This window comes from Equus caballus, chromosome 20 (assembly GCF_041296265.1).
Source record: "Equus caballus isolate H_3958 breed thoroughbred chromosome 20, TB-T2T, whole genome shotgun sequence".
In the NCBI taxonomy this organism is placed as follows: domain Eukaryota; kingdom Metazoa; phylum Chordata; class Mammalia; order Perissodactyla; family Equidae; genus Equus; species Equus caballus.
The window spans coordinates 42819751-42845825 of NC_091703.1; the positions used below are offsets into that span (position 1 = coordinate 42819751).

Sequence of the window (26075 nt, forward strand, 5' to 3'; positions counted from 1 at the left end):
ACATTGATGAAAGAAATTGAAGAAGCCACAGATTCAATGCAATCTCTATCAAAATTCCAACGGCATTTTTCACGAAAATAGAATAATCCTAAAATTCGTATGGAACCACAAAAGATCCCAAATAGCTAGGGCAATCTCATGAAAGAGGAACAAAGCTGAAGGTATGCTCCCAGATTTCAAATTATATTATAAAACTATAGTAATCAAAACAGTATGGTACTGTAATAAAAACAGACACACAGATCAACAGAACAGAATAGAAAGCCCAGAAATAAACCTATGTCTATATGGTCAATTAATTTACAACAAAGGAGCCAATAATATACAATGGGGAAAGGAAAGTCTTTTCAATAAATGGTGTTAGGAAAACTGGACAGCCACACGCAAAAGAATGAAACTGGACCACTCTATTAACCATAAACAAAAATTAACTCAAAATGGATTACAGACTTGATCCGAAACCATAAAACTCCTAGAGGAAAACCTAGATGGTAGCTCCATGACATTTGTCTTGGCGATGATTTTTTGGATTTGACACGAAAGGCAAAGGCACCAAAAGCAAAAATAGACAAATGCGACTACATCAAACCATAAAACTTCTGCACATCAAAGGAAATCATCAACAAAAAGACAACCTAGCAAATGGGATAAAATATTTGCAAATCATGTATCTCATAAGGGGTTAATACCCAAAATATATAAAGAACTCATACAATCGCAAAAAAGTTAACAATCCAATTAAAAAATCGGTGGAGGATCTGAATAGACATTTTTCTAAAGAAGACACACAGCCCACAGGTACATAAAATGATGCTCAACATCACTAATCATCAGGGAAATGCAAATCAAAATCACAGTGAGGTATCACCTCACGCCTGTTAGAATGGTTATCATCAAAAAGAGAAGATATAACAACTGTTGGTGAGGATGTGGAGAAAAGGGAACTCTTGTACACTGATAGTGGGAATGCAAATTGGTGTAGCCACTATGGAAAACAGTCTGAAGGTTCCTCAAAAAATTAAAAATAGAACTATCATGAGATCCAGCATTTCCACTTCTAAGTATTTATTAGAAGAAAACCAAAACACTAACTCAAAAAAGCCCTGTGCACCTCCATGTTCACTGCAGCACTATTTACAGTGGCCAAGACCTGGAGCAATCTAAATGTCCATCTATGGACGAATGGATAAAGAAAACACGATATGCATACACAATGGAATATTATTCAGCCATAAAGAAGAATGAAATCTTGCCATTTGAAACAGTATGAATGGACTTTGAGGGCATTATACTAAGTAAAGTGAGTCAGACAGAGAAATATACGATCTCACTTATATGTGGAATCTAAAAAAAAAAAAAATCCAGAAAAACAAAACGAAACTGAACTCATAGATACAGAGAACAGATTGGTGGTTGCCAGAGGTGGAGTGTATGGGGTGGGCCAAATGTGTTTGAAGGGGATCAAAAGGTACAAATGTCCAGTTATAAAATAAGTAAGTCATGGGGATGTATGGACAGCATGGTGACTACAGTTAATAATACTGTATTGTATATTTGCAAGTTTCTAAAAGAGTAGACTTTAAAAGTTCTCATCACAAGAAAAACTATTATAACTATGTGTGAGGATTATTGCAGCAATCATTCGAATCATTATGTTGTACACCTGAAACTCATGTTATATGTCAATTATATCTCAATAAAAAAAGTCAGAGTTATCCACAGGGGGATAAACATGACATCCTGAAAATGAGAAAATGAACTAACTACAACTCATGAAAATAAAATATATATATAGTTGTAGAAAGAAAAAACTCGATGGAAAAGCAGAATGGACACATATCAAGAGTAAACGAGCAAGCTGAATACTGAGCACAGGCATTCTCGCAGAACTGCATACAAAAGAACAAAGGAATGAGACTGAAAGAAACCCACCAAGTCACATTTAAATCCAATAAAATCTAGAGAAAAGATATTGTGGCAGAATGTCCACAGTGGTTATCTTTGATCAGTAGGATTATAGGTGATTTTTATATTTACTTATCCAGAGATAAAATTTATTTCAAACTACTTGAATGCCTGAATCTTGGCCAAGAATCAGCTCAGCTCCGCATGAGAGCAGAAATCAGTCAAGTGCCTCAGCGAAGCTGGACTGAGAGAAAGGCTGAAGATCACAAAATTAACACCCAGTTTAGGTAGGGGTGTGCGCAAATGCACATGCTCGTGGTGTAAACTAACATCATATAACGTTTCTGGAGCTAAGTTCTGGACCTGGAGAGGGTTATACGGTCATCCCTCAATCACCATGGGGGATTGGTTCTAGGATCCCCTGTGGATGCTAAAATTTGTGGAAGCTCAAGTCCCTTATAAAAAAGGCGTAGTATTTGCACATAACCTATGCACATCCTCCCACATACTTTAAATCATCTCTAGATTACTCATAATACCTAATACAATGTAAATATAAACAGTAAACAGTTGTTATACTGTATTTTTTAGGAAATAATGACAAGAGAAAAAAGTCTGTACAGGTTGAGTACAGATGCAACCATCGTAGGCTTTTCAATCTGTGGCTGGTGGAATTCATTCATGTGGAATCTGTGGAAATGGAGGGCTGACTGTATGTGGAACTTTATAAAGCCTTTGACCTGAAATTTGACTTCTAATAATTTAACCTAAGGAAATAATCATGGATGTGAACAATATTTATCGACAAGATGTTTGTTAGAGAGCAACACATAAAAAAAGGAAGAGGGAAATCATCCAGATAGCCAACAATTAAAATCTGGCTAAATTATGCTTTCTCTGGATGATAAAATATTACACAACAGAAAGTGACTCTGTAAATGTGGTAGGATGTTGGGAAATGCACATGCTATATTAAGTTGGAAGGGCAGTTAAAAACAGTAGTTAAAAACTAGATGCAAAGAAAAAAAGACAGTGGGTCACCAAGCCAAAATGTTGACAGCAGTTACTATTGGGCAGTAGTGATATTCTTTCTGCTTATCTGAAATAAACATGTATTACTTTTGTAATAAGTAGATGAAAGTTTATAAGCAAAAGTTGTTGTTTTAAAAGGAAAGACAAGAGCTTTACTCTGGGGATTTCTTAACATGGAAAATTACCAGTAGTTGTTGGCTCCCTGTGCCAAACCAACCCTGGAGAAACACAGAATCCAGGAACCTTAAAAAAAGAAAATCTTGAGAAACTCATGGGCAGATGGACTCTGAAATCGCTTGGGGGAGGGGTTTGCAGCCTGGGGGTGAAGGCAACTGGCAGAGGATGGAGCAGTTCAAGGAAGGCAAGGCAGTTCAAGCTCTATTCTTGCTGTCACCCACTGCCACCCTCAGAACAGTCATTACTTGTCCCCTCACCGAAGAAATCGGTGGCATCAGCCCCAGAGAACTAGCTCAGGAATCCACTGGAGGAAAACTCAGGGAAGCTGTGAAAGCCCTGCCAGAAGAGGAGTTGAGGAGAACGGTGGGGGGGGGGGGGGGGGGGGGACTGACCAGCCCCAGGCACTCCTCCCTTGTCTCTCCCCCTCCAAAGCCCCAGGACTGTGGGTTAAAATCAAGGGTGACTGCCTTCTCCCTGAGGGTTTGAAGGTGGGAACCTGCAGCAGTCACAGTATATAACTCCAAGAGGTACCGTTCTCCTCACATTCTCAATGAAGAGTGTCTCCTGGAGTTGTGCAGTGCACAACCTGTACAGTCTTACACAGCAAGGCTGGTCATTTCATGGGGAGATTACAAACATGAGTGAATAACTCATATTCTGGAATCTCAAGCTCCCTTGGTCTATCAAAGACTAAGATCTGGCCTTCAACCTTTTGCCATTAAACAATGCCAAACAGAAAAAGCTAACATCTTCAGAGGAACAAACTTACCAGCTAAAAACTAAGGAGACACTTGAGAAGTACAACTAACGTCCATCACCCCTCTCAAAAAAAAAAACCTGTGAAATATATACCAACAGAAGAAAAATTAAAACAGACAGATCAAGAATGTAAGATAAATATGATACAGTAAAAGAAATGAAGGATATTAACAATATAAAACAAAAATTTTCACATAAAAAAGAACAAGGAGAAATAGTAGGTAAAAACAATTGCAAAATAAAGAACACAAGAAATAAGATAAACAGTAATATGGACACAGAAGGAGAAATTGGTGGGTTAGGAGGAAAGATTAAAGGGCTCCCCCAGGAAAAAGAGGACAGTAAGAAATCAAAATATAATTTAAGACCCGTGGAGGCTATAAGTAGAAGGGCCAACATTCAGAGAATAGAGTCCCAGGAAAAAAGTGAAATGGAGAGAAGGAAATATCTGAAGAAATAATGGAGAAAATTTTCCCCAAATTTAAAACAAATGGCTTAGTACTGAAAGGAAAACTTTACTGAATCTCAACAGGACAAATGAGGAAAAGCCTATTCTAGACATATTATAGTAAAATTTAAGAAAATTAGATACAAAGAAAACATTGTAATAACTTCCAGAGAAAAGGAACTACTGACAGCAAGACCCAGACTAACGTTAGACTCTCCCGGCAGCCATTCTGGCTCCAAGAAGACCACACAGTGATCGTCTCATCTCAAGGAAGGAACGAACCTGGAACCTCCAGTTTTGTACGCATTCAAGTAACATTATAAAACCACTACTTTAAAACATTATAAAAACTACCTGGCATGCCAGATTTAATTAGATTCAACATTGAAATCAGACTAACTATTAGACCCACATTGGAAAAACTTTTAGAGGAAATACTCAAATAAGAAATAATTTCAGGAGATGCTATAAGAATTATGGGAATTATGGGTGATTGAATACCTTGGTAAAGTTTGTTATTATCTGAAAAGACAGAGAGTGTACTTACAAGAAACAGAGAGGGGAAGACTATTCATAATAACCCAGAAGTACTGGCATAAAGACAGACATATAGACCGATGGAATAAAATAGAGAACCCAGAAATAAACCTTCATGTATTTGGTCAAATGCCTTTTGACAAGGGTGCCAAGACCATTCGATGCAGGAAAGGATGGTCTTTTCAACAAATGGTGCTGGGGAAACTGGACATCCACATGCGAAAGAGTGAGGTTGGACCCTTACGTAACATCATACACAAAAATTAACGCAAAATGGATCAAGGACCTAAACGTAAGTCCTAAAACAATTAAAGCCTTGGAAGAAATTATAGGACAAAAACTTCACAACATTGCATTTAGCAGTGATTTCTTGGATATGACACCAAAGGCACAGGAAAAAAGGATTTGCCCTACCAGATAAGGGACTTACTATGAAGAGACAGTGGGTAAGACTGTATGATATTGGCATAAAGATCAACAAACTGACCAGCAAAACAGAACGGAACCCAAAACAGACTAATGCACACGTGCTAGGTTTGTGGAGCAAGTCGGGACTATTCAATAAAATGAACTAGAAAAAATGATTTTCCATATAGAAAAAATGAAATGGGATTCCCAAAAATCACCCACAGATTAACTAGGACTTAAATGCAAAAAGCAAAACTTTAATTTTTTTTAGTAGAAACATAGGTAGTTGTTCTGCCCTTGGGTGAGACGTTTCATTAACAAGCTATAAAAAGCACTAACCATAAAAAGACAAAATTGACAAATTTAAGAACTACTATCGGTCAAAAGAATTGTTACGCAACGTGTGGCTTGTGTTTTCAAACTGGCAGAAGACATTTGCAACATACATAAAGAACTTTTACCAAACCAATATGAAAGGACAAATAACCAAATAGAAAAACGGGCAAACGACACAATCCAGTACTACACAGAAAAAGAAATATATATGGTTAATAAACCTATGACAAGATGCCTGATCTCAAATCAAGGCCACAATAAAACACCGTTTTACACCCGTCCCACTGGCAGAAATCCAGAATGAGATTGCTGAGCGTTGGGGAGGATGTGGTTCAAAGGCTCTCTTATGTGCAGCCGGTGAGGGTGTAAATCGGCACAACCACAGAAAGATAACGCTAACTTGTTTTCCCAAGTTAAACATTCACATGTCCTACAACTCAGCAATTCCACTCCCAGAGAAACTGTACTCCAGGATACGTGAACGAGGATACACATGTTTAAAGCAGCACTCTTTCTGATTATCAAAACACTAAAAACAACCCAAATGCTCACTAATAGAAGAAAGTGTGGTATATTCATATAATGGCACAGTAGATTGCAGAGAAAAAGAATGAATTATGACTCAAGATGACATGTATGAACTTCACTTGCATCAAATGAGTGAGCCCTGAATGAATACACACAGCACGACTCTTATAAAGTGCACAAACATGCTATCTCAGCTTTAAAAAGCAAGGGAGTGATAAATGCAAAATTTAGGAGGGTTTCCCTCAGAGGCAGAGGTACACAGAGAGGGAAGTCCACACAGGGAGGGAAGTCCACAGAGGTGGTTAAAAGTTATTGCCCGTGTTCTTATTCTTCCAAAAACAAAATCGATGAGGTAGAGGGTTGCCTTAGGAAATCATATTATTAAAACATATAAATGAATTGGTATGAATAAAGTAAAACGGGCCATGCATAGACCAATGATGAGACAATCTCATGAACCGAGGATTACGACTTAATCTAATTCTAGGTAACTAGAGTCCACCAAAAATAAAACAGAAAACTTCAGCCCTTTTCAAAAATACTCAATGGCTCCCCATTGCATCAAGCCTCTCATGGGCTTTAAGCTGTGAGATCTAGATGCTCCCTATTTCTTCAACATAAGGGAAGGAAGAGAGGAACGGGGACAACAACAAAGGAAAAGGCCACAGGACTGCGTGATTCTGACGCTCAGGGAGCCTGCCTGACGGCGGCAGGTCACTCTTGAAGTCAGGATCCAAAACAAGCGCTCTGCAAACTACTCCAACGCTATCCTATGGCTTGTGAGTTTAGTTCCCTTTTATTCATATTTCTTATGGAAAAATCTCAAACTTTCACTACCTAACATGGCAGCTGCTAGCCGTGTGTGGCTATTTAAATTAATTAAAATGTAATAAAGTTACAAATTCAGTTCCTGGGTCACACTAGCCGCATGTCAAGAAATGCTCAAGGCTACACATGGCTACTGTATCAGACAACACAGATAGAGAACACTTCCACCATCTGGGGAAGTTCTCTCCGACAGCGCTGCCCTAACCTCATCTCAGCTGAAAAGGAGGGGCAGAGGAACTTGTGCACACAGGGGCCGGGTTGGAGGAGTGCTGGAGAGCCCAAGGGTTGGCAGAGGGGATCACAGGTGAGTGCAGACAGAGAGCTGATGGCTGAATCCCTCCCACGGGGGTCTGCAGCACCAGGCCCAAGGCTGACAGGCTTCAGGCAGGGGCCAAAGCGATCAGGACAGCAGGCTCAGAGAAACCTGCAACCCTTTCACTCTGCCCGTGGGTGGGGTCCCTCGAAACTCTCACCTGGGAGGGTGGGGACAAGTGTTTGTGAGTATCCCAGCTCTGACTGCTGTTCCCTCCTCTCTTCCCCACTAGCACCCCCTGCCCTGCCCTTCAGGGTGGTTTTGCTCTAAGAAATACCTCTGGGGAAATCAACAGAGCTAGCCTGAGACATCAGCGTTAGCAAGCACAGCACCACAGGAATTCAAGGCAGTGCAGACGCCATTTGTTTGGGAGCACTTAGGACGGGGGGAGAGGGAGAGGGCAGTCTGTTACCCACATCCTTGGAGGCAGGAGGTAAATCCTCTGAAGCAGGTTACTGCAGCCAGGGCCTTGTCTTAGCTAGCATCTGTATACTGACCAACCTTTGCCCACCCCATGATGTCAGCCAGGACCAATCACCATGGACCATCACAGCACGAAAGGCCCCTGAAGTGGCTGACGTACAGATGAGGAAACTGAGGCCCAGGGTGGGGAAGGCACCTGCACAAGTTCACAAGGCCAGGCAGTGGCAGAGTAGGAACAGGGCTGCCAACACTCCTGGCTCACATTCTTCCCGTTACGCATGTTGGCGGCTTTGGTGGAGAGCTCTGTGTCCTCAGGTCTGTGCTCAGTCATCCCTCTCTGACCGGCAGTGATCCCCACCCCTTCTGCTCTCCCACAGGCGCTGGCAAGGAGCATAGAGATTTAAGGTGGAACGCGTGCCAGGGGGCAGAGGAAGTGGCCTGAACAAGGGGGCTGGGCCTGGCGGCCAGCTGAGTTCAGCAGGTTCAGCCCCTTCCTGGAATCTAGCCTGCCTGTCAGCTCCCCTGGGCCAGCCTGTCCAGCCCAGGAATGATGGCAGGATCCCAGGTCAAGTGACTAGTCGGGGCTGGAGAGAGCTGGCCAGGGGGAAGGAGGAAGGAGAGGCCTGTCAGGGGTCCCTGAGCCCCTCCTTACGGCTCCCACAGCACCTGGCTCCTTAGATGGCTAGCTCCAGTGGCTGCTTCTGCCAATAGGCTGTGGGTCCTTGACCACAGGGCTTGCAGCTCAGTCACCTTCACGTCCCCAGCACAGTGCAGGCACATAACGTGGCACTCCAGAGAACATTCACTGAACCAGCAAATGAGGCCAAGAGCTAAGTAAGGGTTGGGAGATCCCACCCAGAGCAGCAGGGATGGGGCTGGGGCTAAGCAATCCAGAACATGGAGTCTTATTTTCCTCTGATTTCATCATTTATAATTACATAAGCAAAGGTCTCTCTCTGCCTGACCTTGGGGCTTAGAATCAGTACATGACAAGAGGCTCGAGGGGCCGCCCCTCATGGAGCACTTGCCACGTGCTGGGTATTCCCTTTTCATCACCTCGCCAGGTCAACCCTATAAAGTAAGTACTCTGTCTGCCTGGAGGCTTAGGATGGATTTAAAAGTTGCCCAAAAGTATGCTACTAGTAAGTGGCCCAGCTGAGACTCACAGGCAGGTGTCATACTTCAGAGATGGTACTTTGGACCACTCTTCATTCATCCCACAAATATCAGTGAGCAACAACTATGTGTTAGGCATGTTCCCAGGTACTGGGAACACAGCTGTGAACAAAACCTGGCCGGCTCCCTGTGAGCTTTCACACTAGTTAATGGAGGAGACAGACAATACAAAGCAAAAATCAACACGACCAAACAACATGACGTCAGGATGAGACAAAGGCTATGAAGAAAAACATGGTAGGAAAAGGGAATAGAGTAGGAGTCGCCACACTTTTTCTGCAAAAGCCCAGACGGTAAATATTTTTGGTTTTGCTGGTGACCATACGGTCTTTGTTGCAACTATTCAACTCTGCAAAAGCAGCCAAGGGCAATATGTAAATGAGTGGGTGTGGCTATGTGCCAATAAAACTTTATTAATGGACAGCGAATTTAGGATTTCATTTAATTTTCATGTGTCACAAAATGTTATTCTTCCCATTTTTTTCCAACTGTTTAGAAATATAAACCTATGCTTAGCTTGCAGGCCACACAAAAACAGGTGATGGCCCAGACTAGGCCTGTGGGCTGTAGGCTGCCAAATCCTGGGACAGAGAGTGGCTGGAGTGTGTATGTGGGGACGTACCTTAAATGGAGTGGTCAAGGAGGCCTCCCCAAGGAGAAGACATGGAGCAGAGACCTGAACGAGGCAGGCAGTGGGCCCCGTGCTCCCAGTGAAGGGCCCGGTAGGCAGTGTGATTGGAGAGTGGGGAGGGAGGGGGGGAGGATGGGAGGCAGGGGGACAGGCGGGAGGTTGAGGAGGTCAGGAGGAGCCAGACCACGTGGACCTCCAGGCCCTGGTGAGGACTTTGGTCTAAATGTGATGCCAAGCCACTGGGCTCTGGCACTTACTGGCTTTGTGACCTTGGGCAAGTTATTGAACTTCTCTGTGCCTCATTTCTTAACAAAACAGGAATAATAATGGCACCTGTCTCAGGAGGTGGTAGGACTGAGTGAGCATAAGGCTCTAGATGAATGTTAGCTGTGATGTTAATACTGGAGTCCAGCGGGATGAGGCAGGAGCTGGGAGAAGTGGTGACAACTTCCGTCAAACTCACCCACAATGTCCACCACGTCCGGCCGGATGAGTGGCTCTCCACCGGTGAGCCGGATCTTGTCTACGCCTTCCTTCACAAAGAGCCGTGCAAGGGTCAGAATCTCCTCTGTGGTCAGCAGCTTAGCCTTGGGGGTCAGTGGGACACCTTCCTCGGGCATGCAGTACTGACCTGACCGGAAGGGAGAGGATGTGAAGGCAGGAAATGACTACAGCAGTCAGGCCTGTGATGTTTCCAGTCCCTAACACTCCCCCCCAGGCTAGAAGTTTCTCCTGAACCCCGTTTGGACAGTGGAGAGAGACCTCGCCAAATCTGAGGTGGAACAAACCCTGAGCCAGATTCTCCCTGGGTCTCACCTTTCTCATCTACAAAATGTTAACAGCCTCTCCCCATCTGGCCTTAATATGCCTCTGTGGGGAAGCTGAGGGCATGGGTTAAAGATGACGAACTAGGCTGAAAGCAGAGCCCGGCTTGAGGTAGGGGCATGCTAGGTCGCTGACTCCCTCAGAGCGAGGGCTGGCTAAACGGGCCCATTCCTTCTGGCATCGCTGATCCTCCTTTATTTCACCTGGTTTTGGCCAACAGTTACCCCTCTGCGTGTGTGTCATGAGGCGAACGAGGCTGGGAAGTACTCTTTGGCCTGGTAAAGCTGCCCTCCTCTGTAGCTACAAGTGTTCTCATATCCAGCCTGTCTATTTCAGGTTAGCAAAAACTGAGGGACTACTTGCTCTGGGTGAGGTGGCAGAACGGGGTAAATGAGACGAGCCCTGGCAGCGGAGGGGGCACCAGCCCCTACCATCACTTCCTGTGGTACAACGTCACAAAGGAGTGGGCCAAGATCTGTTAGAGGGCCACTTAGTCAAATTAGTGAATGGTCCAGAATTGGTCTTTTAAGACAGACCAGAGTAGGTCAAAATATCAGAACATCATAGTACTGCAGGCAGTAAGTATTGTTTGTTAAACATTTACTATACACAAACACATGTATTTAGTGGGCCTCAAAGTAAATATATTTCTTATTGTGAGCTACAGCAGAAGGAAGGAAGGGAGGAAGGAAGGAGGGGGTAGGAGCAAATAAATTTTGGAAGTCCCCCAGCAGTGGATACGCCCCACAGCCCTCCACATGGGATTACGAAACGAGCATTCTGTCAGCCTGGCCCCAGACAACTTCTGTCATGAGTCTGGGGTGCTGGCCACGGCACTGCTGTGTACCTCACATGTTGAGAGTGTCCAGCACCCCACGCCCACCCGGGCCACGTCCTGAACTGTGGGAACTGCAGGGAAACAGGAGGGAGAGAGAGCCCTGAAGAGTGAGGGATCCAGGGCTAATCTTAATCCCAAATCCAACAGCAGTTCTGTTTTTAAATCCAATTCCAAGTGGAACCCAGCTTTCAGGACCAGAAAGCTCAACCTTTACCCTGTCTTGCCCCTGAACCCCGTCTGGCAAGCAAGGAAGAAGGGCGGGTGGAGACTTTCGAGAAAGAGGAATTGGGAGGGTTACGAAGAATGCCTGGGTGTGGGGAGATTTCAGATGCCGCTTCAGCAGAGGGACAAGGACAGGAGCCCAGACAGGGCCCAGGAAGCCAACTCACATCGCAGGTTGCACTTCTCGGTGAGGGAGATCCGCAGGTAGCTGTGTCGCCGGCCGAAGCTGTCGGTGAGGAAGGCGGAGAAGGGGGCCACATGCTCCCTCAGGAACTGCCTCCGCCTGGACAGCTCCTGCAGGGCCAGGGACAGGGAGGAAACGTGGGCCTCTGCTCCCAGGCTGGGGGAGAGGAGCAAGGAGAGTCCACCTGGGGACACAGTCCTCCTCCTGTCAAATGCCCCTCCCCCATCTCTGACATCAGTACAGCACTTCCAACTTTTCCATCCATGTAGGCTCCACGTCCAGGGGGAGCTGGGATTCTCCCTCTCATTGACAGACTGGGAAACAGGCCTGGAGGGAAGGACCTGCCCTCAAAACCCCCAACACTCAGCCCCAGGGCTCAGGACCTCTGTAGGGACATAGCTGCCTGCTAGGCAGCAAGGCAGAGGAAAGGGCAGTAACACCCCGCTCCAGCCCCACCTCTTCCCCTGTCACCATCCTACTGTTCTCCCTCCCCCCAAGGAAGCCTGTCCAGGGACAAACATCTCCAATATCTCTTATACAGGCCACTGTGAGTGAACATGCCACTCTGCACCTGGCAACCAGGCCAATTGGCAATCATGTCCAGAAAGGAGGAGGGAAGTGATACCAGACCTGATATCGGTTCCCCCACATTAAACCCAGCATATGCGGGGTTAAAACCAAAGCACTCTTTCCCTGCTTACTCCCTGGCTCCAGAATCCACTATCCACCATGGAGACAAATGGCCAAGGATAACCACCTGGATTCGTTGTCTCCTCCTCCTCCTCTCTGCAAGTAGTCTCAAGGCCAAACAGGCTGGTGGAAAAGCTCTGACCAGCAAGGCCATATGCTCCCTCTCCCCTACCTAAAACCCCAAATAAAAACCCTTCCTTTAAGCTTTTCAGGGAGTTTGGGATTTCAGCGTTAGCTGCCCTTTCTCCTTGCTCATCGCTGTGCAAAAATAAAATTCCTACTTTCTTCCACTACGTCCAGTGTCAGAGATTGGCTTGCTGCACAACAAGTGAGTGAACTCATTTCAGGTTCCATATCAATTTGGCCATCCAGATGGGACAATGTCCCAAGTGGACGTCTCGCCTGTGGCATACTGGCCTCTGGCTAAAGGCCTCTCTTGGAAGCTGTCCTGCAGCCCCGAGCCCCTTGTCTCAGGGACAGCCCCAAGTGACTGGCTGCCAACCAGACGTCATTGGCCCACAGCACTTTTGCTTTGGTGGTGGAGGAAACTAGGCTCAGGACTTAGGAAGATGTCTCTTGTAAGTAGCTGGGAGTTTTTGGTTTTGTCTTTGTGTTAACCTTTTCCAACAGGACCAGCTGAAAATAATGGGTACGTAGCAGTCCTCTGGGCTCCACGTGTTTTGAAGTCACAACGCCCTGGCCAGATTTTGGCAAGTCCCCCAGTGTGCACCCCAAGGTCCCTTGTCCTCGCCCATCTGGGAAGATCTGCATGGCGGATCTTCATTTGTTGGGCGCCCCCTGAGGGCAGGACACGGACTAAGCTGGGACTGGAAGCACTTTGGGTTTTGGTTTTGGTTTTGGTCTTCGTTTTGGCTTCCATTTGTGCCTGAGGGTTTTGGGGAAAGTGTACTTGTTTGGTATTTGTTGCTGTTTGTCTGTCTTTCCTTTTAAAAGTATTAACATGGGAGGTGCCACATCTATTCCACCTGAGAGGCCCTTGGAACAAACTTTGACTGACTGGTTGACCTATAGTTATAAGCCAATGTCTAAATGGGGATGATTTTCTTTTGTAACACCACGTGGCCACAATATTCTTTAGTCTCGGGAGGAAAAAAGGGCTAAACAACAGATCCTTAAGTTGGGAAACTTTTTAGAGAGCTCTCATGATAAACAGCTGTTTTATTGGTATCTATAAAAAAAACTAAATTAAAAGGAAAATACAATAACTAGTCTTAAGAACTTAATCAAACTTGGGGGTCTCAGCTTCTTCTCATGGTCTTACAGATGCTAATGAAAACATTAAGTTAACAAAGAGAAATTAGAAAAGGAATAGTCATGGGACTCATCTCAACAGGATGAAAATCTTTAGCTAGTTATTAGAAAGAAAAATGGGATAAATAGAACAAATATAAAGAAAATAAAACAAAGGTTTTAATAAAACACTGCCTAAGGTTGGATGGGCTAAAGGGACCCCCTTATTAGCCCCCCAACATTAAAGGACATCAGACAAACCTGTTCTATTCACCCCAGTTTGAAAAATTTTAAAAGGTCAGAAAGCAGAAATCTCAAAAAAAAAAACCTGACCAACAATTGTTTGGGGCAACAGTTAGGCTGCTCAGGTTAACAAGACTATAAAAATTAAAGTGTTTAAGCTAATATTATATGAAGAGGTTATGTCAACTTTCCCTGGATGATTTTTTTGGAATAGACGTTATGTCTAACTGGGAATGCTTCCCCTACACAGTATTGTAACACCAACACTTGTTAATAGAATTCTAATGTAAGTTATAATTAGGGGTATAAGAGTAGAAAAATTAAGATAAAAGTTTTGTAAAAATTGATATACTTAAATGGGGCAGTTTCAGTTTACCTAAACTGGTGTATTTACACATACAATTGGAAAAAGCCAGCTACAACAACGGGAAGCCTACTTTAATCTTTTGAGCCTTCTAAATAAAATCAGGAATACTTTACTGCCTCTTAAAAAAATAGTAATAATAATTAAACATGCCAGCAGCTGAAGCCAAATCTGCTGCTTCTCTCTCCTCTCTTGCTGAGCTTCACTTCACCTCCTCCAAAATTCCTGATCTAAAATTAAGCAAATAAAAATAAGTAAACTTTTGAGATACCTTAAAATTGCAATGGCCGTTCTGGGAAACCTCTGTTTCAGAAAAGAGAGGATTCAAAATCTCTCATAATAAAATGCAGTCTTTGATTAATATGTCAAAACTTCTCAAAGACAGTTATTTAACATGATATAAATTGATCTTTGGTACATGAGATCCTGTTTAAGTTTGCTGGTTTTAAAATAGACATGTCCTCAGAGTTATCAGCACTGGATATGATGGAGACGTACAGCCTGGGTTTACTGGTCAAAGGAGCTCATGCTATCTCTGTTACAAAATTTATCAGCAAAACTAATAACTCAGTATAATAGCTAATTTTGTTTGATGTTTCATGAGATTTTTGTAGATGATCTAAATATAATTGCTAAAGACAGGTAAACTAAATAAATGTAAAAGGATAAAAGTTTTTGGAAAAACTTTTTAAAAATAATTCTATGTATTATGGTGTATGTATTTAAAACAATTTAAAATGACAGTTAACTGCTTTAATGTCAATGAAGTCTTTAAGAATAATTTAAACATAATTGTTAAAACTGGGTAAGAGTTTTTAAGTACAATAATTATGTTTTATAGTCTGCATACTTAAAAAAACAGCTTCCAAAATCTTTTTGGAAACAAACTTTATAGCTTTACTAAGTTAAATAATAACAGTTTATTGGGTATCTAGGTCACTTCCACATAAGATAAAATATTAAAGGTTAACTACTAAGCATAGATTTGTCTGCCTTTGGTTTCTTATGTCAAAGAAACTGAAAAGTGCTTAGGTTTATTGATAAACATGTTTTATGTATTCTGAGGAACTTTCTATGAGAAAACACACATTTCTAAAAGGTCTGTGTACAAAAAAAGTAAAATGTATGTTTTCAGTAAAAAACAGGTATAAAGAATGGAAATATTTTTGTTTCTTGAGTTAAGAAAGATAATTTGTCCTAAAGTACTGGGACAAATTTTGAGTCTAAAAGATAGGTAACCAAAGGTTTCTGAAAGAAAAGCCCTGAAGAGTTTTATGTCTGGTCAAATTGGCTGAGACTGAAATAAATTTATTAAGTAAATAAGTTTCAATATCAAGAGTAAACTGATGCAAAAGTAAAATCTAGCCGCCTCTCTCTTAAAAAGATACTCTTCTTAAACTTTTAGTCTGTTCTTAATAAAAAGGTTAAAAAATTATTTTCTTTGCCTTTAAATATTTTTCACGAGCTCCCCGACACACAAATATTCAAGTCCTGAATAAAAGCTTTATTTTGACCTGGAAGAGTTTCCCTGGGGATTTTCAGAGGGCCACTGAGACTTCTCAGAGAGATTTGCTCTCTTCTTCTAAGAAAAAAATATTAAACTAATTAGGCTTATTTGGTATGCTAAATATGAGAAGCATTGTCAAATAAGTAATAATAAACTTTCTCAGGGCTGGCCCGGTGGTGCAGCCGTTAAGTGCACACGTTCCACTTCAGTGGCCCAGGGTTTGCCTGTTCGGATCCCGGGTGCAGACAAGGCACTGTTTGGGACGCCATGCTGTGGCAGGCATCCCACATATAAAGTGGAGGAAGATAGGCACGGATGTTAGCTCAGGGCCAGTCTTCCTCAGCAAAAAGAGGAGGATTGGCAGCATATGTTAGCTCAGGGCTAATCTTGCTCAAAAAAAAGACCATCAAACTTTCTTAAATGGTATTATGTTAATGAGTGTTATTGATATAAGTATTTAAAAAATTATCTAAAATTCTAATCTGTTCTGATTGTCAGCCATGAGTCTGGTTATTATCTCAAAGTATTATATGTCACAAGAACAGTCAAGTGTGTTTGTCAATTACCATTTTTGAACGTTTTCTTATTTACAAATAGTTGTTTTACTCTGATGTTTTTGCAAATATGTTTCAGCTTCAGAGAAATTCATGGAAAGGACTCTGGTCCCTACTCTAGAGTACAGGTTTCTGATAAACTTTCAGATTATAAAACTGAGCTGGATAAAAAATTTTAGAACTCTAACAGAAAAACTAATGACTTCATAAAACTGCTGACAGAAAATTAAGATCAAGAACTAATTACACAGGACTGAATAAACTGATAAGGATGATTATAATTTTTAAAAGGCAGCTCTCAATGAAGGCTGTATTCTTTTTTTTAAGATTTTATTTTTCCTTTTTCTCCCCAAAGCCCCGGGGTACACAGTTGTGTATTTTTGACATGGATCCTTCTAGTTGTGGCATGGGGAATGCTGCCTCAGCGTGGCTTGATGAGCGGTGCCACGTCCATGCCCAGGATTCGAACCGGCAAAACCCTGGGCCACCAAAGCAGAGCACACAAACTTAACCACTGGGCCATGGGGCTGGCCCCTAATTATAATTTTTTATGGATTTTTACTTAAGATATTGCTGACTTTTGATGTTTTGTTTCTTTCCAGATTTAAGAAAACCTTTTTCTTTATTCTCTCAAGGAACTATGATTTACAGCAATTTGTAAACAAAATTGAAGCATTTTTTTTCCTGCCTGTCTAAGCCCTCCAAAATCTAAAAACTCCTGATGAGTATTCTTATTCTCATGGTAATGTGGTTATTTGCATAAGTCCCATAAGAATCTTTTCTTCTTATAACAGGACACAATGGGCAACACTGGTTATAACACCAAGGCTTTGACTGGAACATCATATTTGAGAAAAACATACAGGCTCGGATATGATCAGACAGCTTTTGAGGAATGAAGGTTGACTTCCTGGAATAAAGCGACTTGAAAATATGGGCCTGGTACCTTCCTTATGGTTCCCAGTAACCTGGTAAGGTTGAGTAAAGAATGTCACTCCCTTTGGCAGGTGTAAGGAAGCTCAATATTTTGGGGAAGGTCACAAAGAGAGGAAGTCACTCAAATCTGCAGGTACTGTAGGCAGAATCTGATGACAAGTCCTTGGCTTGGCTTTCTTGACCTTGAGAGGCCTCTGAAGTTCAACCTGAGATTCCCCATAGAGAGTTCCAGAAAAGAAGATTTAAAAGAGCCTATATAATCGATTACTACTCTTGCTGTACTTACGTAAATAATTATGCCAAATTTATTAAAATGACTTATTTTGCAAACTAGTTAGTCTTAATTTGGCTACGTTTAATAAAATTGAAGGTAATTTAGAGAAAGAAAAAAATATGTTTCAATAAAAACTATAGTACACATTCATGGACATTGGATTCTAGTTCTGTTAATTGTCTGAAGTTTTGTTTTATATCTGTTAACTGGACTGGATCCTGAATTCTTCTACTCTCCTGAAAGTTTTCTGGCTAGAAACCTCCAAACTAACATTTGCAGTTCTTTTCCATCATTTACATTCACAATCATTGAAAACTAAATCTGCCTTTTTTTTTCCTGAATCCTTGCAAAGTGAAGCTGGAGGACTTAATATAAACTTAAGAAAGGTTCATGTCTGCTGCTGTGTAAGCCTCTCAAGAAGCTACCTGAGTGCCCAATGGCACCATCAGAGACATTTCAAACTACAAAAGATGCTTCTACCTTGACTTCTAGGAATCTTGATTGGCTGCTCCCTGGGCTTAGGAACTGGTTTATAATTTGCTCCAAATGTTAACCTTGTTTTTCTCTTCGTTTCTCTAGAAAAGCTTCTTATTAAATACCTGGTTACTCACAATACAGGCCTAACTTTGGGAGCTTCATGCATCACTCCCTTATTAAAAAACCAATTCAATGAGATGAAACAACCTATGCCCCAATTCAGCAGGAAGTAGCTAGATCAGTCACCGCCCCCAAATCCCTCAAGCTTGAGGGATGCACATAGGATAGGAGGGAATTGATACTATCCCTGATATCAGTTTCCCTACATTAAACCCAGCATATGTTGGGTTAAAACCAAAGCACTCTTTCCCTGCTTACTCCCTGGCTTCCTGGCTCCAGAATCCACTATCCTCCATGGAGACAAATGGCCAAGGACATCCATCTGCATTTGTTATCTCCGCCTCCTCCTCTCTGCAAGAAGTCTCAAGGACAAACACAAGCTGGTAGAAAAGCTCTGACCAGCAAGGCCATATGCTCCCCCTCCGCTACCTAAAACCCCAAGTAAAAACACTTACTTTTAGCCTTTCAGGGAGTTTGGGATTTCAGCATTAGCTGCCCTTTCTGCTTGCTCAGTGCTGTGCAACAATAATTAAGTGCTACTTTCTTCCACTACGTCCAGTGTCAGAGATTGGCTTGCTGCACAACAGGTGAGCGAACTCACTTCAGGTTGGATATCAGAGGCAGCAGGTAACTGAGACGGATGGGGGCCTGGGCCACCGCAGCTGCACTGGCTGGGACATGGTGAGTCACTTCTCCAACCCAGGCCTCCCATTCCTTACCTTTGCAATGGGAGACAGAACAAGCTCAAAGCAAAATTACTAACTGTGGGGCCTGGGTGTCAACAAGCTGCCTCCCGCATAACTACTTCTCTGTTGGCTGGGCTCCTTGGAGCCTCCCCACTGCCTGGGAGGGTCCAACAGGCCAAGCCATCAGGAACAGCTGAGGGCTACACCTGGCTGGGGAGGTATATCCATGGGGAGGTCCCACCTCATGCAGAAGGCCTGTGGGCAAGGACAGCACAACCAGGGAGACCTGCAGAAGGAATGAGACCACCAGCCCCAGGAAGGCAGAATGGAGGGGCCAGGAGGACCACCCACTAATCCCATGCAGAGATTACTCCAGTCTTCATCCTTCACCCTACCCATTGCCCGAAGGAAGCATTATGCACCCACTGTCTGGGGCCAAAGGCAGAGGAGATTGCTGGAGGCTCCCTGCAAGGCCCCCACTCATCCTGGGGAGAGACAGGAGGCAGCCAGCCCCACCCTTTCCAAGTCTGACCTCTCTCCCCCTTGAAAGCACAACCCTGGATCATGACAGATGCTGACGGGATGATTGCTCCATAGAAGTAACACTTGCAAAGCATCTTAAAGTTTCCAAAGAACGTTCTCTGTTTAATTCTCACACCTAACCCGTAAGGGCTTATTATAACTAAGGCTCGGATGGGATCCAAGAACACCCTTGGCAGAACCAGGATTCAAATTCAGGTCTTCTGATTCTAAATTCTAAATTCTTTCCTCTATTTGCACAGGGTGAGCCCAACAAGGTACACAGGATAGCACAGAGGGTGAGGAGAAGTCATTTCTCTAGAATCTTTAGAACAAAGAAATCACGATCATGGGGGCTGGCCCGGTGGCATAGTGGTTAAGTTCGCATGCTCAGCTTCAGAGGCCTGGGATTCACGGGTTCAGTCCTACACACTGCTCATCAGGCCATGCTGTGGCAGGCATCCCACATACAAAATAGAGGAAGATTGGCACAGATGTTAGCTTAGCAACAATCTTCCTCAAGCAAAAAGAGGAAGATTGGCAACAGATGTTAGCTCAGGACCGATCTTCCTCACAAAAAAAAAAAGAGAAAAAAAATCATGTCTACAGACAGGGCTCTGGATTTGAGGAAAGAACTCCAGGTTTCTGGCCCAGGTGTGACCTGACATACTAGGAAAGGTGCCTAACTCCTCCAGCAGTTATGGACAAGGTTCTTGTGCTATGGGTAAGGGATGGGGGCAGTCAAGAAGCTGGTAGGTAAACATCCAGGATTATCATCATCTTGTAACCTAAAAAAGCAGAAGGCCTCAAGCCCTCCTGAGGTCCAGGGTAACTGTCCACCTGCACCCAGGAGGAAGAAACATTTGCTTCAGTGAGCTCCTCAGCCCTAGCAGTGCCTTAGAGCCATTTGAGAAGCTTAAGACAAAAATTCCATTGGAGACCAACCAAATTCAGTTATCTGGGCACGTTTTTAATCTCTCCAGGTGATTCTAATGTACAGCCAGCATCAAGGGCCACTGAAGGACTCAGGAGACAGAAGGGATAAGACTGCACGTGCAGGCTGCTTCTATGATTCTCCTGGGTCCATAAAAGTGACCTCACTGCCGACCTCAAGACCAGTTTCCCACGTCCTCCGAGAAACCCTGCTCACAGTCCCAGAAGAAGTAAGCAGCAGTCACTTCTCTAGACTGATTATGGCAGACTATAATCATAACAGTCACTTCCTCCCTCCCTGCTCGCCTACTGCCTTTCCACTGGTACCCTTGGGGGTGGGGCAGGGGACACTCCAGAGTCAAGAGGCCCATCGACCACCAGAGTCCAGGAGATCCGATACCCGGGAATCCGGATTTACAGCAGAGTTGCTCTTCTCCATCAACAGCTATTCACAATTCGGTAATTTGTTAGTCACCCTAGATCCCACCTCCCCACTTGCCAAGATGCCCCCCTCACCCTAATCATAACATACTTGGGGAGATGGGAGAGAAAGGAGCCAAAATAAATCTAGGAATTGGGAGCAACTGAGAGGAGCAAGGAGTATGACTCAGCAGAAACCGGAGAGCAGGCAGTGGAATGGGGCAATCCAGAGTGGAATGAGGCAGAGGGCGGGGAGAGGCGGGCCAGATTATACTTTTAAAACACGGCGTGATCTTATCCAGCTTCATCTAGACTCTGTACTGCCCACCAGCACCTGATGCAGCCTCCTGCACCCACACACACTCCCACTCTCTCACCCTGGCAGGCCTGCAGACTCCTCAGCTTGATATTAACAAGCCTCAGCCCTACCTCTTCTCTCCTCTGACACTGCATGTCCTGCTTTCTTTCATCAATTTTTTCCTCTTCCCTTTAAACCCCTTGAAGGAAACAAATACAGCACATGCCAAAGGAGCCCGGCACCCAGAGGGAATTACCAGGCAGGGTAGACAGCGATGCCCTTCATCCCGGGATGGGACATGTCAGAAATGGTAGGACGCCTTAGCTGCTCACATTCCCAGGGCCCGGGCCTGGGCCAGGCTGTTCCCCCTCTGTGTGCCCTCCTGCCTGACTCAGTACCGAGTCTGCACAGGATGTCCTAGCAAGTGTAGAACCACCATGTCAATAAACAAATAGGTTGGTCCCTAGTCCAAAGGGAAAAGCAGTGTGTGCCAAGCCCAGTTATTCTGGGGTCATCGTTCATCTCCAGGCTGGTCTCTACTGTCAAAATGGCTCAGCCTGCTACATGGGTTCTCAACTCCGGCTGCACATTTCAATCATCCGGAGAGCTTCTAAGAGGCACTGATGCCAGAGCCCCACCCTGAAGATTCTGACTCAACTGCTCTGGGATGGGGCCCTGCCCTTGTTTTTGGCTGCTTCTAAGTGCCTCAGCTTTTTACTCGCAGCCCAGGCTGAGAACCACTGACCCAGCCATACCAGGATCAGGAGCTATTTTAATCCAGGGAGACTTGTTGAGGTTCTGAGCACCGGCTTTGGGAGTAGGTAAACTTGAATTACAAGCCTGGCTGTGTTACTAACTAGCTGTAGGGTTTAGTTGCTTAAATTCTTTAAACCTTAGTTTCCTCATCCATAAAATGTGGATAATAATCCCACCTAAATCAACTGGAGGAGTTCCTGGTGCCTAGGAGATATTCAATAGTGACCGCTGCCGTTTGAATATATTTCCTACTTCCATCTATTCATTCATTACACAAATCTTCATGGAGGAGCACCAGCTGTGTGTGCTGGGACTAGTTTTCTCACTCTTGTCAGCTTCCCCACTTCTGCAAGGCCTTCCAACCCTACTTAATGGCAGATGGCCCAAGGCTGGGGTTTCAGACCTGCTGTCACATTATCCAAAGCAGGACAAACGGGGTCTGGGCTCCCCCAGGACCACAGATACTAATGCTAGTAACCAGGCACGAGGCAACCTACCATATCCAACTGGTTACATCTTATCTACCTACCCCACGCACATTGGGGTGGAGGGGGGTGGTACAAAGGAGATAGTTAAGGGAAGGATGCTGCCCTCAAAGAACCTTCTTGAGTTAGTCTCTAAGCCTGGGCATTTGATTTGAATGCTAAGGGCCAGCCCCCAAATAACTCTAGAGTGTAGACAGAGTGGCAGGGTTATTCAGGAGAAAAAGAGCACATTTCAAAGTCAAGTATCAGTGGTCCTGGTTTACCTGCTATTTGGGAAGCTGTACACCAGGGTGCCTCAAAATTAATCTCTATCAAGTGAGAGGACCTAGCGAAGCTCCAGCCCAGGTCTAGTTGTCCCCTCTCCCTCCACGCCCACCTTAAGGGTGAGGTCTCCACACCTCTGGCTCCTGGCCCAGACAGCCACGTCACTGAAGCAGATTTTGAGGCGCTGGCAGGACTGGAGTCAAGCTAACCTCCTGAAAGGTCTTCATTCCCTCCGTGTGTCACTGCCCCAGGCTGGGCCCTGCTGTCCCCTCCCACCACCTCCTACCCCCAGGTTCCTTCCTGCATGACCCTCCCTCCAACATTTGTTCTTTCTAGGCCCCCTGAACAGCTGGGTGCCTTTGCCTTACAGAGTCACCCTGTCCCCTGCCTCTCCCCAAGGCAGCACGCCCAGGACCTGAGGCCAACCCCCCTGTTGCCCGGACAAAGCATGGAGCCCGAGAGGAAGAAGGAAGGCTGTGCTTCTGGACTGGAGTAAGCCCTGCAGAGAAGACTGCCCAGGCCGCCCCCAGCCCCAAGGCAGGTGGCTGGGTCTCCCCTATCCACCTCCCCACTTAGCCACACACCACTGCCTCCCCTTTCCACCTCTAGAAGCTGCTGGACCTGTCCTTCAGGGAAGCCCAAGGCCTCCTTTTCCGCGGTCCTCACAGCCAGCTCCCATTCCACACTTCACGTCTCTCTCACACCTACACCCTAATACACAGATAACACCCAGTGGCTTTTCCCTGTCTCTCCAAGCACCTCCCATCCCAAAACAGACGCCCAGGGCCCTGTGGGGTGTGTGGGGATAGGTACCCTGCAGGAAGGGAAGGGGGGACAGAGGTTCCACATGCCCCCACCCCTGCTCCTGCCAACTGCAAGCTCCGTGGAAGGCTGAACGTACATATGTCCACACTTGTTTCACCTCTGAGATTCTCTTAAAGATATGCTGTGCCCTCCTCCACAGCGTAAAGAAGGGCTGGTCCACCCTCTGGTTTCGATGACATGAAGAGAGGGGAAGCAACAGCCCCAGGAGCCAGGAGAAACCGGAGGCAGAGCAAGGGTAGAAACTTGGGGCTCCCAGGCCAGCGCTCTACCATTCCACATGCCCCCTCACTAGCTGGGGTTCAACAGTCAAAAATATCTGCTGACTCCATTGCCTGCAGAGCACCATGTTAAGGACCGTGGGAGAAATACCTAGAAGGTGGGGAGCACCCAACAGTCAAGGAGCAACCTGTCTGCTGAGGATAACCCTAGTGGGGAACATCCAGGATGGGAGGTCTGTGACCAGAGAGATGACAGAATGACTAACCTGAGCGTCCAGGTGAGAAGGGACTAATGGGACACAGCATGTGCCAATGGTGGCAAGGATAATGTAAATTACAACAAACGTATACACAACACAGCACTTACATGTGCCAGGCTTTGTTCTAAGCACACACATTAACATACGTTAACTCTTGATCCCTGTAACCCCCCTATGAAGTAGACACTATTATTCCCATTTCACAGATAAGAAGACTGCGGCACGGAGAGGTGAAGGGACTTGAAGTTCACACAGCGAAGAAGTGGCAGGGTGCATTCAAATCCAGGCCTTCTGCTGCAGAGTCCATGTTCTCAGCTGCTAATTGTCCCTCCCCGCACAGCAGAAAGGAGAGAGAGGGGCGGCCCCTCCCCTTGATCTCCCCACAGGGAAGCAGCAGGAGGAAAGGTGCTAGAGTTTCTGCTCCCTTTCTTTACAGCTCTGGGACTCCAGGGAGGTTAACTTCGACGAGCCGCCCCCCCACCCCCCCCCCCCGCCCGACCTGAAATACAGACTCCTCTGACTGCACACGGTTTCCTGTCAGGACTAAAGCACTTAGCACAGGTCCACACTCGAAAGGTACAAAATAAACTAGGGCGGGAGGGAGAAGAAACTTCCCTCTTCCTGAAAGCTTTCAAGATCTCAGCAGTCTTTGCTTTCCTATTCTTCCCTCTACGAAGTTCAGAGTTCAAGGATACTGGAAAACTACTCCACTTTCTAGCAGTGGGGTCTGCTTAGCTGAGGATCCCAGAGGGGGTCAGATTTGGGACAAGCAAGTTAGGCTGAGGCCCACCCCCTCGTTGAGCAACGGTGAGGTACGTGGGGGAGGGAGCATGATCTGATGAATCCCAGGACATGAAGCCTGTGGTAAGAGATGGGAAAAGAATGAGCAGATTGGTCTAGAAAAGAGGTTTTGGAGGCTTGCCCAGTGGTGGCCTAGTGCACTCAGCTTTGGTGGACGGGGGTTTGCAGGTTTGGATCCCGGGCGCAGACCTAGAACCACTTGTCAAGCCATGCTGTGGTAGTATCCCACATAAAACAGAGGAAGATGGGCACAGATGTTAGCTCAGCAACAATCTTCCTCAAGCAAAAAGAGGAAGATTGGCAACAGATGTTATCTCAGGGCCAATCTTCCTCACAAAAAAAAAAGAAAGAAAAAGAAAAAAAAGAGGTTTCGCCAAATTAAGAGAGATGCTTCTCCCAAAATTATTCCCTGACTACATGGGCAAAAGAACTTAAAACTTGTTATGATAGGAATCACTCTGAGGGGTGTTGTCAAGGACTGAGGGGCTACCCCAACCCTAAAGAGATAGTGGAATCCCTAACCTGGAAAAGTCCAGGTCCTGCTCTGTTCTGCTCTAAAATGAGGCTAAACGCTCCTAAGGGAAATAAAGAGGAAACACAAAATCAACGGACAAGTCACAGAGCCCTGTGACTACAGAAGTGACAACTATTGGTGGCACTAAGGTGACATTTTTAGGCGGGTGTCACTGTATGAAGCAGGGCGTCACAAGAACACCTGATCACACACAGACAACCTCCCCTCGGGGGATGGGGGAGCAAAATGTTTAAGGAAGAGGCTGGGTGGGAGGCAGGGCTGGGAGGGGTACTAGTATTTTATTGGACCCCAAAGTCCTACCCACCTGCTCCCCAATCTCTGGTGGTCACTCAGACTTGGAAAGGGGTGTCACGGCTGGGCGGGCAGGAAGGTTTTTAAGCGAGACCCCAAGGAGAGCTCCCCCCCACCCCCGCGTTGGGGTATCTGGTGAGACAGGGCAGTCTGTCTAGAGCACATCATTCCACTCCTCTAGCCACCCCCAATTAAGCACCCAGAGCTCCGTCCCAGAGGCACCGGATGGGCCCGGGCGCTTCCGGAATAAGGGGCAGTTTACAAGGCCACCCCCTCCTGGGGAAGGTGGGGACGCGGGCAGGCTCACCTCTGTGGCTGGCTGGGAGGGCTCTCCGGGGTGAGGCAGTGTCACCGGAGCCCCCGAGCTGCAGCTCCGGACAGTGGACCTCAGGACTCTCCGCAGCATCCGGGACACGGGCCGCGCCGCCGCCGCCGCCGCCATGAAGCCTGCCTGCCCGGCGAGACTCCACGGGGTAGCCGGCTTGAAACGCGCTAGCCGGGACTCGCTGCCCTGGGTCACCGCGGCAGGGGCGGGGCCGGGGCGGGACCCACGCAGCCAATCGGCGAGGGCGCCGCGCGGCCTTCTGGGGGCTGTAGTCCCCGCCCTCCGCTCCTTTCCTGGACCGGTAACCGTAGGGCTTGGAAAGCAGAAGCTAAAACTCACCAAGAGAGCCCAGGTCTTTTCTTCCAGACTTGTCTGGCTGCTCTGATGCCAGACTCAGGTCGTGGTGTGATTGGCACCAAGTACTGTAGGCAGGTGAATGGCACATTGCCTTGGGTGCAAAATTTAAGGGGTGC

At 45.6% G+C, this 26075-nt stretch overlaps 1 protein-coding gene across 5 annotated transcripts in view; it reads right to left on the reverse strand.

The window, feature by feature from the left end:
• The window catches only part of MOCS1 (molybdenum cofactor synthesis 1), a 38467-nt gene extending 12638 nt beyond the window's left edge, over positions 1-25829 (reverse strand). For 2 of the 5 annotated variants that reach the window (XM_005603877.4, XM_003363711.5), the window contains exons 1-3: positions 25585-25829; positions 11554-11680; positions 9965-10132 (exon numbers count right to left, since the gene is read on the reverse strand). In XM_005603877.4, coding sequence (XP_005603934.2) covers positions 9965-10132; positions 11554-11680; positions 25585-25719 — 430 coding nt within the window. In that variant the 5' untranslated portion in view covers positions 25720-25829. The remainder of the gene's footprint in view (positions 1-9964; positions 10133-11553; positions 11681-25584) is intronic. The other 3 variants (XM_005603879.4, XM_005603878.4, XM_070245546.1) reach the window with 2 other exon arrangements.
• Positions 25830-26075: the final 246 nt, after the last annotated feature.